The 14206-nt window shown below is 49.4% G+C and overlaps 1 protein-coding gene across 8 annotated transcripts in view; it reads left to right on the top strand.

Annotated features, from left to right (window-relative positions):
• Nucleotides 1–591: 591 nt before the first annotated feature.
• VGLL4 (vestigial like family member 4) overlaps nt 592–14206 on the top strand; it is a 156550-nt gene continuing 142935 nt past the window's right edge. Inside the window, exons 1-2 of one of the 8 annotated variants that reach the window (XM_070776873.1) lie at nt 592–919; nt 14091–14167. In XM_070776873.1, coding sequence (XP_070632974.1) covers nt 14104–14167 — 64 coding nt within the window. In that variant the 5' untranslated portion in view covers nt 592–919; nt 14091–14103. Of the gene's footprint in view, nt 920–1168; nt 1324–1844; nt 1998–7911; nt 8037–14090; nt 14168–14206 lie in introns of those variants that run through there. The other 7 variants (XM_070776876.1, XM_070776871.1, XM_019984601.2 and 4 more) reach the window with 7 other exon arrangements.

Raw genomic sequence — 14206 nt, 5'->3', positions numbered from 1 at the left:
GGCTAAGATCAAGTGAGATATTAGGCTGGGGCCTGATATAACTGGATGAGGTAAGAGATGGAAAAACAGTTTGAAACCTGCAAAGCATTTCCCTCCAGTGTTAATGTAAGCTGGCATTTGTTTTTGTTATCATTCCCTCTCAGCGGAGCCCTCTTCCCAGGGCAAGCTCTATAGTAGGAGCTCCCCATAATGACTGAGGTTTGAGAACAGCCAGAAGGCACGGGCACCACGAAGCCATTTAAAGCAAACCAGAGGAAGTCCAGTCCCTGACTATTTATTTTATGAAGTTAGCGGCTGGATACGTTAAGCAAATGTTTTCTTCATTGTGGCAGTCCGTGAAAACAATGGGGCAAGGGCGGCCCGGGTTGGGGGAGGTACCCCGGGGAGGCTCAGGCCTCCACCCCTCCTACCCCCAACCCCGAAGTCTCCGGAGAATGACAGGAAAAAATTAAAGACAGGGCTTTTCTTTTCGCGGTCACATGTCTGCGCTGCTGCTGTAATCAGAACCTGCACCAATTGGAAACGTTTCACCTCCTCCTCCTCCACGCCCCTCCCTCGGCACGTTTCGGAGCCGACCCGGTGGAGGACTCCGGGGAGTTTGCCAAACACAGCAAACACTGGGGCGTGAGCGGCCGGAGGGGGCTCGGCCTCGGATCCCTCTGCCTTCCTCCTCGGTTCCCTCCCTTCCACACTGTTTTCATTTTCTAGGACTTCCTCCTCCGGGCGCGGGAGGGGGAGGAAAGACGCTGCCGTGCGCCCGGGGTGTGTGTGTGTGTGTGTGTGTGTGAGTGTGCGGTGTAACATGCTGTAATGGGAGGGAGCCGAGCGGCGTCTGAGAGCCCTGGACTGCAGCGGCCGTTCTGATCACCGGAGCACCTGAGCACACGCCTCCCCGAGCAAGGGCGACCTGTCCCTTCAGGTACGCGCGGCGGCCGGCCCGTCCGGGCTGAGCGGCTGGGTGTGTGTGTGTGTGTGTGTGTGTGCGCGGGTAACGAGCCGGCGAGGCAGCGCCCCAGGTCGGCGGCCGGTAGAGCGCGGAGCCCGGGAGGCGCCGGCGTGCGCGGCGCTCGGGCGGCTGTGCCGGCTTGGACGCCGACCCCCGGGCTCCCTTGCGCGCGGGCAGCTAGGCGAGCCGGTGGGCGCGAGAGGCGGGGGCGCGCGCGGGTCTGGAGCCGAGGGCGGCGGAGGTGCCTCAGGTCCTGCTCGAGTCCGCGGGCACTCGGCCGGCTGCATGGCGGTCGTGCGCCTGGGAAGTAAAGGGGCGGCGGGTACGGAGTCGGCCTCCAGTGTGGTCGTCGTGGTCACGACTGCGGTGTCCACCAGGTGGGAGACCTTACTGTGTGCGTGTGTGTGGGGGTGCTGGCCCGCAGTGGCGGGCACCTGGGCGCGCACGGGAGGGTCTTCTGCGTTCCCGCTCCCTGGGCCTTTGGAGTCCGGTGTGTGTCAGAGGCTGGTACCCAGCGCGCGCTGCGCGCCGGCTCCACGCACTCCCCGGGGTCGCGCGCCGCCCCGGCCCCCGGCGGACGTTGGCCGCCCGAGCGCGTGGGCACCCGCCGGGGAGGCGCAAGCTGCCTCCGGGCGCGCGGCGGAGGGGGGAGGGGAGAGGAGCCTCTCCGGGGCGCGCCAGGCCCCGCCCCCGCCTCCCGGACGGCTCACCTGGGCCGGCGCCCCACCTGCCAGGGGCTGGGGGCGGGCTCGGGGGCGTGGCCTTGGCGGGCCCCTTGGAGCCCGGCAGAGCCCGGGCGAGGGCGGGCGGCGCCTCATTCCAGGGATTCCTCGCGCTCCCGCGCTCGCGTCCGCCGCCGAGCCGGCTCTAGGCGCGCGCCGCCCGCGTGTGCGTTTGGGTGTGCGGAGCGGCCGGGGTCAGTGCGGAGCGCGGGCGCGAAGGCGCCTGCGCGTGGGCGCACCCCCGGAGTGCGCCCCGGGGTCGCGCCCCTGCCTCTGCCCCCAGCGGGGCCCGGCCGGCCCGAGGTGGGCGCGCAGGGAGCCGCCCGGCGGTGAGTGCGGGAGAACCGGGCCGGGTGAGGGTTGGCTTGCGGGGAAATCAGGGATGGGCTGACTCGGAGCGGGACGGGGGCGTCCTCCTGGAAGGACGAGGCGGCTTGTTCTTGCGGGGCACTTCGAGGCTCCCGGAGGGAGAGCTCTAGCGTCTGGAGTGGAAGGTGTCTTGGGAGTCGGCGGCGAGGCGGCGGCCAGCGCCCTACAGCCCCATGGTCGTGGCCGGCGGCTAAGGACGGTTGTGGGGCGGGATCGCAGAGCTGGGCAGCCGGGACCGGCTCTTCCTCTCTGTATACTTCCTGCCCCCTCCCCAAAACAAGACGGCACACTCTTGCTGCAGCGAATGCAGGCCTCGCCGCAAAGCAAAGGTCTTTTCGTTTTTTGTTTTGCGGAAAGTCTCCTTTTATTCATCACTCGGAGACCTTTAAATATCTTAGGTTAGGATGACAGTACTTGCTGGGGCTATTAGTCTTTACGCGCGCTAACGGCAACTGTTCGTTTGTTTAAACCAGGTGATTTTTTCCCCCCAATCAGTTTCACTTTGATCATTGGTGCTGTGGGTTTGCTAGTTGTATTTCCTTCTCTGCGGTTAATAAGAACCAGGAGCCTGGGGGGCGGGGGCGGAGGCGGGTCTTCTAGTTTCTACCAGCAGCTGGTTGCCCCCGTATTCGAAAGGTACTATCTCCTGTAGTTTGACTTTTTTCAAACTCGAGCCTACTTTGATGAAAACGAAGGCTCGCATCTGTTTCCTCTGAACATTCAAAGACAAAGGCAACAAGTGTTACTTCTATTAGTATTGGAAGGTCAGTTTTGCGTTCCATTTTAGCATACCAAAAACTTTAACTCTTTCTCTGGCGTCAGAGTCCACAGACTTGTAATGTTCATTGTTTCCTGCTTGGAGCTGATGAAGTCTGCGCATGAGCCTGCGGGGAGTAGCGTGCGTCGTTTAAAGAGCGCTGAGGGGTCAGCGTCTCAAGGCTGTCCTGGGATGGGGCGTGTTCTTGGAACAAGTTATCTATCGTCTGTCTCTCAATCTCAGTGCTCTCATTTAAATAATGGGTTAGGAAATACTTAGAAGTTTGTTGTCTGTACTCTGGACAATTGTGTGTGTGTGTGTGTGTTGTGTTGTGTTTCCTGTTGCATCTGGCTGAAAAGTCGTCTCCCTCCTAGTAGAAATGATGTAACCCCCTCAATTTGTTCTTTGACTTTGGCAGTGGTTTAATCCCAGGCTGATTTCCCTGGCCACTGTTTTCTCACACTTCTGGGCCGCCAGCCTTTGCTTTCCATTTGGAAGAGAATGCAAACTAATTTTTATGTTGACCAAAACACAATACAATTAAGATAATTCTGCTATAAATAACCATGAACTGCATTCCAAAACTGTGAATGTTGTAGTAAAAACAACTCCCCCGGGCGTACTTCTGGAGACTTGAGTTCAAGTCTTATCCTTGTCACCTACTCAGTTTTGTGACCAGAAAAATTTCCTGCTAGTTAACAGTTTGCGCTTCATTTTCCTCTGTAAGAGCGTGATAAAATCTGTTCTGATATATCAGTTTCAGGAATTACAGGGAATAGTGTGCTTTGAAAAATATTTTGTGTTATGCTATTTATAAAAGTCTTTGAAGACTTCAAAGAGCTTCATAAACAGCGTTGTTGCAACTTCTCCCTGCTGATTTAGAACTACCACTCTACCTTGTAAAGATTTTAACCTCTCTTACAAAACCCTATCTTTGGAATGAACCCTTTCCCTTTCTAATGGTCTGTTTGGTAAGAGTTCCATAGTGGGAAATGCCTTTTCACTCCTTAGGGAGCCGGCCTTGTCATCATCTTCTGGTGGTTGCCAAACCAATCCTAAGGAAGATTGTACTTTGTGTTTGTTCCAAGTGTCTCTCCTCCGTAATTTTGCCGTGCTACTTTCAGTTTGCCTTAATTAAATCGTAAGTAAAATACTCATAATAAAAGCTGCTTTCCAGACTTGAGTACGACTTAAAAATGAGTTGCCATAAGTTTAGGAGGTAGAAGTCAAATACACTGGGAAAATGCTAATGTAACTAAAATCATGACACTGTGTGGCAGTGTTAACATACCAATTTGCCTGTTCCTTGATTGTGTTAGATAAGCTGTTGCAGCTATAAGAACCTGGTGAAAGAGTTTGTTTTGTGTGTGGTTTTTTTTTTTTTTTTGGTGGGGGGGTGGGGGTTAAGTTTCTGCCAGGTATGTTGACTGAGGCACGTTTGTGATTCTTTTAGGGAGCCTCTCTGAAGTCTCTCTGTGTGAGCTTAAGAGAAAAGGGGATACGACTGATCAGTCTCTAGCCATTTAGGATCTGTCCACATTAAAACAGATAAAAACCCAACAACTTAGAAATCAAACTGCCAAATGTTAATAATATAAACTGGCATGGTAGGGAAGGAAGGCGTGTTTGCAGGTGGTGCTGAAATCAGAAAAATCAGTGTTTGCAGGTGTCTGAGGCCTGATAACTGGATACAGTTGATCCTCATTATTCATGGATTTCTGTATTTGTGAATTTGTCTCCTCAGTAAAATTGATTTGCAGCCCCAAATCAGTACTTGAGGCAGTTTCATCCTAGGCACAGGGGTTCAGCATTCACTAACTTAAGAGTTCTCAGAGGCTTTACAGAACATGTCGATGGCAGATGATGAGAACTGACCATATTTAATGATGCAGATAAGGAAAGGCCTTTCTAGTGATGCAACGTGTTATGGGTCAGAAGACTTTTCTAGGCTGCTGATAGGTGGGGAGTGGAAATTTTGGTGCAGTGGGGAGCTCGACCTGGGTATTGTGGGAAGTTTGCCAACTTGGGCTGTAATGTAGGTCACGTCACTCATTCCTGGGGGTGACAGATCCCTAAGAGGACCTGTTAGTACTTCTGAATAGGAGATTCTCAGTATCCTAGGCAAACAAGTGACAAGAACAAGCATGTCCAGAGTAAACTGAAAATGCCTATGAGGTGCTGTGGAAGGCCGAGGTGTCCAAAATAGGTTCACAGTGGCCTAAATATGAGAAAAGAAAAGCTAATCCCTGGTTTTATTTGACAGCCATGTTGAAAATCGTGGTAATTGGTAGTTTACTCAAAAAGTCCAGATTTGAAATTTCATTTTCCCTCCTTAGACACGGTGGTGTTAGTGTGGGCCCCCCTATACAGGCATCTTCCAGTGGGTATTTTGTGGAGCTGGGTGAACCTCAGCCAGCAGTAAGAATTTTGCACTGGCATTGAGCAGCTTCACCCAAAGGGTGTGAAATACACGATAACCTGCGTTTGGTTTCGCAGCTGTAAGTCATATAGGTGGCCCTCAACAGGCGCATGGTCGCCTTCATACTGTCCATGTGTTTGCACAGCTGACACTGATGCCAAACTGGTATTATAGTAGCTGAGGATTTTAGTTATTGTTGGGCAGTTTGTCACCAGAATCATCAAAGTGACGAAATATCACACGCACCCCCGGGGCGGGGGAGGGGCATTGCTGAGGATGCCCGTAGACTCAAGCCCGTAGACCACTTTAGTATCAGAAAAGCTAAGATGGTTGAGTTGAGTGCTCATGCAAAGATTTCCATCCAGAGTGGTACCTGTGATTCAGCCCAGCTGACTGTGTTGATGACGTGATGGGAGGTACGGATGATCAGGAGACAGAACTGAGTTGATGGCAGGCACCTGATCCTGGTTCCTGATACCTGAGATGTCCCACATGGGGAGAAAGAAATTGGAGGCCGCCCAGCCTATGGATCTGCCCTATTGAGCTTTCACGGGGTGGGGGAGGGGGACATGTTAAAGCCTTACAGGAGGTATACACACCTGTACTAACTTAGTTTTCTAGAACAAGGGGAGCAGCACCAACAGAGCGGTTTCTCATCCTGGGGCTTATCCCCTGAAAGAAGCCAGAAGTGAAGTGAAGTCGCTCAGTCGTGTCTGACTCTTTGTGATCCCATGGACTGTAGTCTACCAGGCTTCTCTGTCCATGGGATTTTCCAGGCAAGAGTACTGGAGTGGGTTGCCATTTCCTTCTCCAGGGGATCGGCCTGACCCAGGGATCAAACCCATGTCCCCTGCATTGCACGCAGACGCTTTACCCTCTGAGCCACCAGGGAAGCCCAAAAGAAGCCATACTAGGGGCCTTAAACAAATATGTTTTTAATTCCCTGGAAATAAGCATAGAACTCCTAGAAGTATTGTTTATATTTCAGACATTCAACCGTCAAATGAATTTTCAGAAAACATTCTGTGTAGAAGTAAGGAGTTGGATACAAGGGGAAGTGAGGCAAGTCCTTCTCACATTGTATATGTATACATTTCAGGAAGACAGGTCCGTAACTCAGGCCCAGGACACGTCCTGATAAGAGAAGCTGGACAAGCAGAGGATCCATCTATTTATACTCTGTCTTTGGAAGTATGACCATTGAGAGAGTATTATGAATAAAGACTGGCTTTCTGTTTGGGAATGTGGCATACAATTTAATGTTGTAAGAACTACAAACAGCAATGTGAAAATTTTCAGGTATCATTTACTGAACCTTCAGAGTTATCCCTTGTAGTTTAATAGCAGGTTGTGTTGAGCATGACTAAGTGGAAACCGACCTTCCTGATACTGAACCTGTTCTTGGAGTTTGAAGTCCTCAGGGCTTCGGTTAATTCCTGTGCAGCTGGAGTCCCAAGAATCCTTTGGCATTGCTGCCAGGGTCATCTGCCCCACTCTGCCCGGCCGACTTGGTGCTGGAATCTTCTTACCTGCCTTGGTTACTGTTCATGGGACTCTGCTTCTCTCTATTCAGAGGAAGTGAAATACATCCTGGTTTTCGTGTTCCCAGGAGGGGAGGGCTTGCCTTCCTTTGCTTTCTCCAGAAATTATCAGATGGTTCCTTGTATACATCTCAAGGTATGGGGGAAAGAGCACAGGGCTAGAAGGCTTGCCAGAAGGTATTCTTTATTTTTGGTTTTGATTGTGTGTTTTGTCAGATAATTTAAGCTAAAACACTGCTTTCTCTCCAAAAAGTCTTGATGAAAATTAGCTGAAGAATTAGTAGCAAAAGCATTGGTGAGTCAGGAGACTTGGATTTTAGAGTTAGCTTCTTTAGGAAGTCAGCTTACATTCTTAGCACCTTGGTTTTTCATCTGTAGAAAGCTATAATCTATTTGGCCAACTCACGGTGAGAATCAGTGAGGTAATGTGTGTGAGTGTGTCATGAAAAGCACAGCTGTGAGGTGTCATCTGTGACAATGCCGAGATAGTGCTCACTTGCCTTTACTGGGCATTTTCAGTTATGAGGTTGTATCATTTAATTCCATTCACTGGGCATTTGCAGTTACATTGTTATTTAATTCCATTCAGTGGGCATTTTCAATTATCTTATATCATTTAACCCACATGCCAAGCTTGTGACCTTATGAAGTAGGCAGCCTTGTTAAGTTTTCTTTAAGTGAGCAAAGGTGGATAGAGAGGTTAAATGACCCCCGCAATTGGTGCTAGGCACTTGAAGTATGGAACATCATAGGCTGAGTAAGTGCTATGCTAAGTCACCTCAGTCGTGTCCGACTCTGTGTGACCCCATAGACGGCAGCCCACCAGGCTCCCCAGTCCCTGGGATTCTCCGGGCAAGAATACTGGAGTGGGTTGCCATTTCCTTCTCCAATGCATGAAAGAGAAAAGTGAAAGTGAAGTCGCTCAGTCGTGTCTGACTCTTAGCGACCCCATGGACTGCAGCCTACCAGGCTCCTCTGTCCATGGATTTTCCAGGCAAGAGTACTGGAGTGGGGTGCCATTGCCTTCTCCGAGGCTGAGTAAGTAAATGTATTGAAATATAGGGCTCAGACTTAGGTTTTCTGATGCTGAAATCCCTGTTCCACTAATTTAACAGATGGTAAAGCGCAAGAAGGAAACAGCGTTACACGAATGAGAGAGGCTTCTAGCAAGAAAACCAGAGGCACAGATCTGCGAATTGAATGTTAACAGAAAGAATGCATGTGTTGCCCGAAGTTACTGGGGCCCCAGTTGGACACACTGTGGTGGAGAAACAGCCAAGAGGTGAATTCACGTCTGCTTGACGTGCCTGAAGCTCTGCCTGCGTGTGGTCACCAGAATCTGGTGGCGATTCGGTCTGAAATTTCATTTCAGTCAGCCTCACTGAGCTGCACGGCCAGCCACATCGACCACAGAGTGCTCCACCTTCAGTGCAGGTTGCTGCTGGAGCAGCGGCTTCATGTTGCCTTTTCTGTAGTCTCTACAGTGTTTAGCAGACAGGAGACACCCAGTGAAAGCCTCTGACTTCTGGAGGGTCCCAGTGGCCACACACCTGCTGCCTTGGTGAGATCCTTCATGCTGTAGGCTTGGCCTACCATTGTGTTTATTAGCTGAGGTTGAGCTCAGTGAGCTCAGGAAGTGGTCCTGATGGAGTGAGGATGGGACAAGGCCAGCAGGGATTCTCGATACTGAAGAGTGTGCATCTGGGAGCTAGACGTACCATCAGGGTCCCAGGAGAGTGATGTCTTCCTGTTTCGGGGTTTTGGCCAAGTGACGGCGTGGCAGGAACATCGGGGGGTTTGACTGAGCCTCTCCCCACCTTCACCAGTTTCCACCTTTAGCCGAGACTCGTGGTGATGGTGGTTTAGTCGCCAAGTCATGTCCAACTCTTACGACCGCATGGACCCCCCAGGCTCCTCTGTCCCTGGGATTTCCCATGCAGGAATACTGGAGTGGGTTGCTGTTCCCTCCTCCAGGGGATCTTCCCAACCCAGGGATCAAACCCGCATCTCCTGAATTGGCAGGCGAATTCTTTACCACTGAGCCATGTGGGAAGCCCCTCATTGATACCTTTTCTTAATTCTTCACAATAAGTTGAAAGAATGTATTATTGGGGGTAAGGAAGTCTCAGAAAAGGAATATGGGCTGGCAGAGAAAATACCATTTCCTGGGAGGGGGGGGAACAAAGTATTTGTTCTCCTCACGATGAGGTATGTTCATAATTGACGACAACCACACACAGAAAAGGGTGAATGGACTGGACCAGAAATGGGTTGCAGGGCAGCAGATCCCTTGTAGATGGGCTTCATGTCTTTATATAGAAGGACATTCCTCTCCCTTTAATGGGGTTGTTACTGTCTTCCGGGTGTCCGCGTTTCAAGTGATTATGTTTTGGTTATCGTTTTGCTGTAAAACCCATCACGGAAATGGGAACACTTCAGTGGTGGGTACTTAGATTAATTTTCCGGATGCCGTGTAATCTTTTGCAAAAGCTCGTAGGTGATTTATGGGTTCATAAAGGATATAAAATAAACCAGACTCGTCTCTCCACTGTTTAAAACTTCAGACCATTCAAGGACTTTCCCCTAGGAATAAGATCTCAGCTCTGTCACACCCCGCAGAGGACGAGTGACCTGGCCCATGCCAACGTCCCGCATTGCCGTGATCACAGCAGCCCCCTGCGTCCACAGGGTCAGCTTGGCCTGTCCCTGCCTCCCCGTCCCAAGCCTAACGGCTCTCATCCTGTGGGTCCCTCATCCCAGAGAAATCTTCTCTGTCTCAAGTAGTGGCCAGTGCCCTTTTTCTGGTGCGTTTAGCATTATTTGCAGTTTATTATGTTCATATTTATATTTTCAATGCATATGCAGTCTTTTAAAAACTGTTAATTTGACTTCATTGGGTCTGAGTTGCATCATGAGGGGTCTCTCGTTGACGCACATGGACTCTCCAGTTGTGGCACTTGGGTTCAGGAATGAAGGCACGTGGGTTAGCGGTCCGACCAGGGATCAAACCGGTGTTGCCTGCATCACGCTGCGGATTCTTAACCCTTGGACCATCAAGGAAGTCCCCTGTTCACGTATGTTTTGACAAATAGTTATTTTAATACACGAAAAGCCCTTTCACTTCTCCTAACACTCTGTGAGGCAGGAAATATCAGCGTCCCTGTTTTACAGGTGAGGACACAGATGTAGAGCAACTTCTCAGGTCACACAGGTAGGAAGTGGCTGAGCCCTGGCCAACTCACAGGGTTAGTGACCCACTGGCCCCAGAGAGTCCGCTCTCCAGTCCCTACGGTGCTATCATGCTCATTTCCAGTGGGGTGTGACCCTCTCTCAAATACTGTAGCCATAGTCTCCCCACCATGTTACTCACACGTTTTACTGGGTGTCCTGGGCTGTGGATGTTGTCTGAGATGTAAATTTCAGATGTCTGTTTTGTTTGACTGTTATCTTCCGCCTTTCCTTGCTGAGGTCTTCTGTGCCTGCATAATGCCTGGTCCTTGGTCCTCATCTCCCTGCTGTGTCCCCTGTCATCCTTATCTCACACCTGGTTCCCACAGAAGCCTGCCCTCTGGCCCACCAGTGACTCCTGACTGCACCCCTTCCGGTCACACCATCCTCCCGTCACCTGCTAAACCGTAGCATCCCTGACCCTACTCCCCCAGCCCGCTCAGGGGCTCACCACTGCCCGCTGGTTGCCTGCTCCAGTGAGTGGAAACCGGTCTAGCCAGCCATGGGCTCCCTCCTGGGCCTCCACCCACATCGTGCTTCCCAGACTTTGCTGCTGCTCCCCGACGAGACTCCCAGTCCTGACCGGGCTGATTCGTCTCCCTCCCTGATTCTCATTCCTCCGCTGTGCCTTCCCTCAGGCTGTGGGTCCAACAGGACCGTACACGTAAGGATCAGGGTACTCACACTCAGGAAGTATTCAGACCGTGTGATCCAGGAGGCTGGGAGAGGTCTGCGAGGAGAGACCGCCCAAGGGAGAGGGATGGGAAGGAAACCTTTGAAGTGGCTTTTTAAAGCACACACACACACACAAACGTGTTCACGGGGTAAACACTTGAGCTGACAATGATCTCTCTTTTATCCCACACTACACATTTTACTGTTAAATTTTGCCTTTTGTTACCCTGTTCCATGTACTTCACGAACTAGGTTGTAACGTCTTAAAAGCAGGCGTGATCTCTTCTGTTCCTCTGTGACCTGTCTGCTGAACTCAATAGTTGTGAATAAAAGTTGGTTGGTGGCATTAATAAGATTGCAGCAGATGGCAGGTGCTTCATAGGGGACCTTTAAAGCACCTAATTTCTTATCTACCTGCTTTGAACCTAAATCACTTGGGAAGAATAAGCTTAAATATCTGCTCTTCCGCATGCTTGAATTCTGGACCTACTTCTCTGTGTCCTTTGGTATCTCTATGCTTCGATATTTTGCCTCTGGGCAAATACTTTGTGTAAGAGGCATATGTTAACATGTATCTTTGGGTGTTTAGAATTTTGAAAGAGTTGTCCTTCAGCTTACTGAAGCAATTAATTTAGGAATTGTGAGCCTAAATACCGACCTACAGAGTAGACTGCTTATCAGCATTTACTTAATCAAAATAAAAGACTTGCAACTCACATCTTTCCTGAATAGGGAGCTGGCTTGGGTGAACAGAGTAACTGAGTTTTCGTGCGTTCAGCAAGCCTTTTCCTGTCAGTGTGTCCCAGACTTTCATTTTCTCCACCTTTGAGCAAGTTCCCGATTCTTAACTCTGGAGGTGATCTTTTCTATCCTATAAGAAACATGAGGACTGTGCGTGTCATTCATTTTTCTCTCGAGTGCCTCTGAGTTTACTTGCTCCCTCCTTGTCTCTGAAAAAGAAGAAATTTACTATTTACGTGTCCTCCCTGCCTCTCAGAGCCTTCTTGGACTCTCCTCTTTCATGTTGAGACTGGATTAGGTTGCCATTTTCTCCTCCGGGGGATCTTCCCGACCCAGGAATTGAATCCGAGTCTCCTGAAACGTAGGCAGAGTCTTTACCATCTGAGCCACCAGGGAAGCCCCATTCATTGCTCTCTGCCCATCACATCAGATCATCCCCTGCCTTCAGCTTTCTGTTCTGCAGATTTTTGTGTCTGTAAGCTGCTACCAGGATAACTTTCCTGGAATAGCACATCGATGGCCAACTCATTGCTCGGCTCAGAGATTTCAGTGGGTTGTTCATTGACACAAAATCCAGCCCAAATCCCGTGAAAGACCTCTGTCCCACAGTGACGTGGCGTCAGTCCAGATCTCCATCCTCGCTCACTTCCTGGCCCCACACCGCTCATCTTGCTGATTTGGCCGCTGGTTCTTCAGTGCGTTCCGCTTCTGTCCTTCCCTTCTGTACTTGTATGTTCATTCTTCAGAGGCTCACCTCACCTTCTGTTTTCTCCACAAAGCCTTTCAAAATTTGTTGAAATTTCTACAGGATTTTTTTTTTTTTTTTCAGTAGCACTGTTTTGGCACTTAGCACATTTCTTCCTAATCCTTGACTTCCCTAAGTATCCCCTAAGAGGTGTTTCAGGGTAAAAGAAGGGCCAGTGAAATTTGAGAGATTTCAAGGATATAGGACTGCCCTCCCTACCACCTCCGCCCGTGCAGAAGGCACAGCAACCCATCAAAATCCCAAGAAGGAAAAGAAATCGCTTGATGTGGTTTATTCTGGTGTTTCCCAAACTTATTTATCGTAGAAAAAAAATTTTCCTCACAAAATATGAACATCCAGTGAAACACTTGGGGGAAAAACTCTGCCTTAAACTAGCTTTCTTGTTGGCATGTCTACTGTATAAATTGAAAGCTCTTTGAAGCCAACTGCTGGGCTCTGTTTATTTTTCCTGCCTTGGTACGTAGTCAATAAAGTTTATTGAATGAAGTCACATTGCAGGATCAAGAGCGTATGGTTTTTTTTGAGGCCTGACGTATGAATACTGTGAAACAAAGCTGCTCTGCTCTGCCTAGTACCAGCCCATACAGTTTTGCTCAGTCTTTAAGCCGTGTCCGGCTCTTTTCGACCCCATGGACTGCAGCACGTCAGGCATCCCTGTCCTTTGCCATCTCCCAGAGTTTGCTCAAATTCATATCCGTTGAGTCACTGATGCTATCTAACCATCTAATCCTCTGCTGCCCGCTTCTTTTGCCTTCAGTCTTTCCTAGCATCGGGGTCTTTTCAAATGAGTTGGTTCTTTGCATCAGGTGGCCAAAGTATTGGAGCTGCAGCTTCAGTCCTTTCAATGAATATTCAGGGTTGATTTCCTTTAGGATTGACTGGTTGGATCTCCTTGCTGTCTGAGGGACTCTCAAGAGTGTTCTCCAACACCACAGTTCAAAAGCATCAATTCTTTGGCACTCAGCCTTCTTTATGGTTCAACTCTCACATCAGTACATGACCACATACACAGTAGGTACTCAGTAAAGGCTGAAGAATGCTGAATAAATGCTGAGTGTATCTAAAGGGTGCACTTCAGGTATTTTTTCTCAGTTGAACTGACAGGATCCATTTTCCTAATAACTGTTTGTGAGTGCATGCGTGTGTGTGCGTATATTTTTAAATAATCTCAAACAGGAATTTTTCTAGGTTTTCCACCACCTTCAGCTCTTCTTCAGTGTTTGCTTTTATAGCTGTGCTGTAATTTAAGAAAACAGAATTAAAAATAAAAATCCAAGTTTTATTAAAAAGCATGATAGGTGGCAGTGATCGCTACAAAATAATGACATTTTAGAATAAAGATCCCTTTTGGACTTAAAATGCCATTTAACTCACCAGTGGAATTCACACAGTTTTCATGACTCCATTGCATATTTTAAGCTCCACAGCTTTGTAGAGTCTCTTACCTCAGGAGGCAAAAGAACAGAGCGATTCAGTCGTCGTAATTTTTGCTAAAACTAACAAACCAACAACCACCAGCTCTGCAACAAACGTGTTGCTGGCGTCATGCTGTGCTCATAGAGTAGCTTTTGTTCTGAGAGGTGATTTTACTGGGTACGTCTGGACAGGCCTGCTGTTATACGTACATGTAAACATTTATAAGCACAAAGAACATGGGCACGAATATTCACAGCCTCCCTTCTTTTAGTCCTGACTTGAGCTGCTTCCTGGAATTGGCACGGTTTGGCTCAGTGGACAGAACGGAATTTAACCCCTTTCTCTGTCTGTTCCCGAACCGCGTCTGTTGGCTTTCATCCCAGGCCAGAATTAGTTTCATCTTCAGCCTTGGGATCTGCATTTAATGGAGGAGTCACCATCTCATGGGTAACTGCCAGAATTCTAGAAGAATCTTTCGAATTCCTTTTAAATTCTTCTTTTCCCTTCTAGGCTCCAACCAGGAATGGAGACCCCATTGGATGTCTTGTCAAGGGCCGCATCGCTGGTACACGCTGATGACGAAAAACGTAAGTCAGGAATCCATTCTAAGTGCTTTGCTCCTCTCC

This window comes from Bos indicus, chromosome 22 (assembly GCF_029378745.1).
Source record: "Bos indicus isolate NIAB-ARS_2022 breed Sahiwal x Tharparkar chromosome 22, NIAB-ARS_B.indTharparkar_mat_pri_1.0, whole genome shotgun sequence".
NCBI lineage: Eukaryota > Metazoa > Chordata > Mammalia > Artiodactyla > Bovidae > Bos > Bos indicus.
Note: the sequence above shows the minus strand (reverse complement) of the source record. Positions and strands in the feature narration are given on the sequence as shown.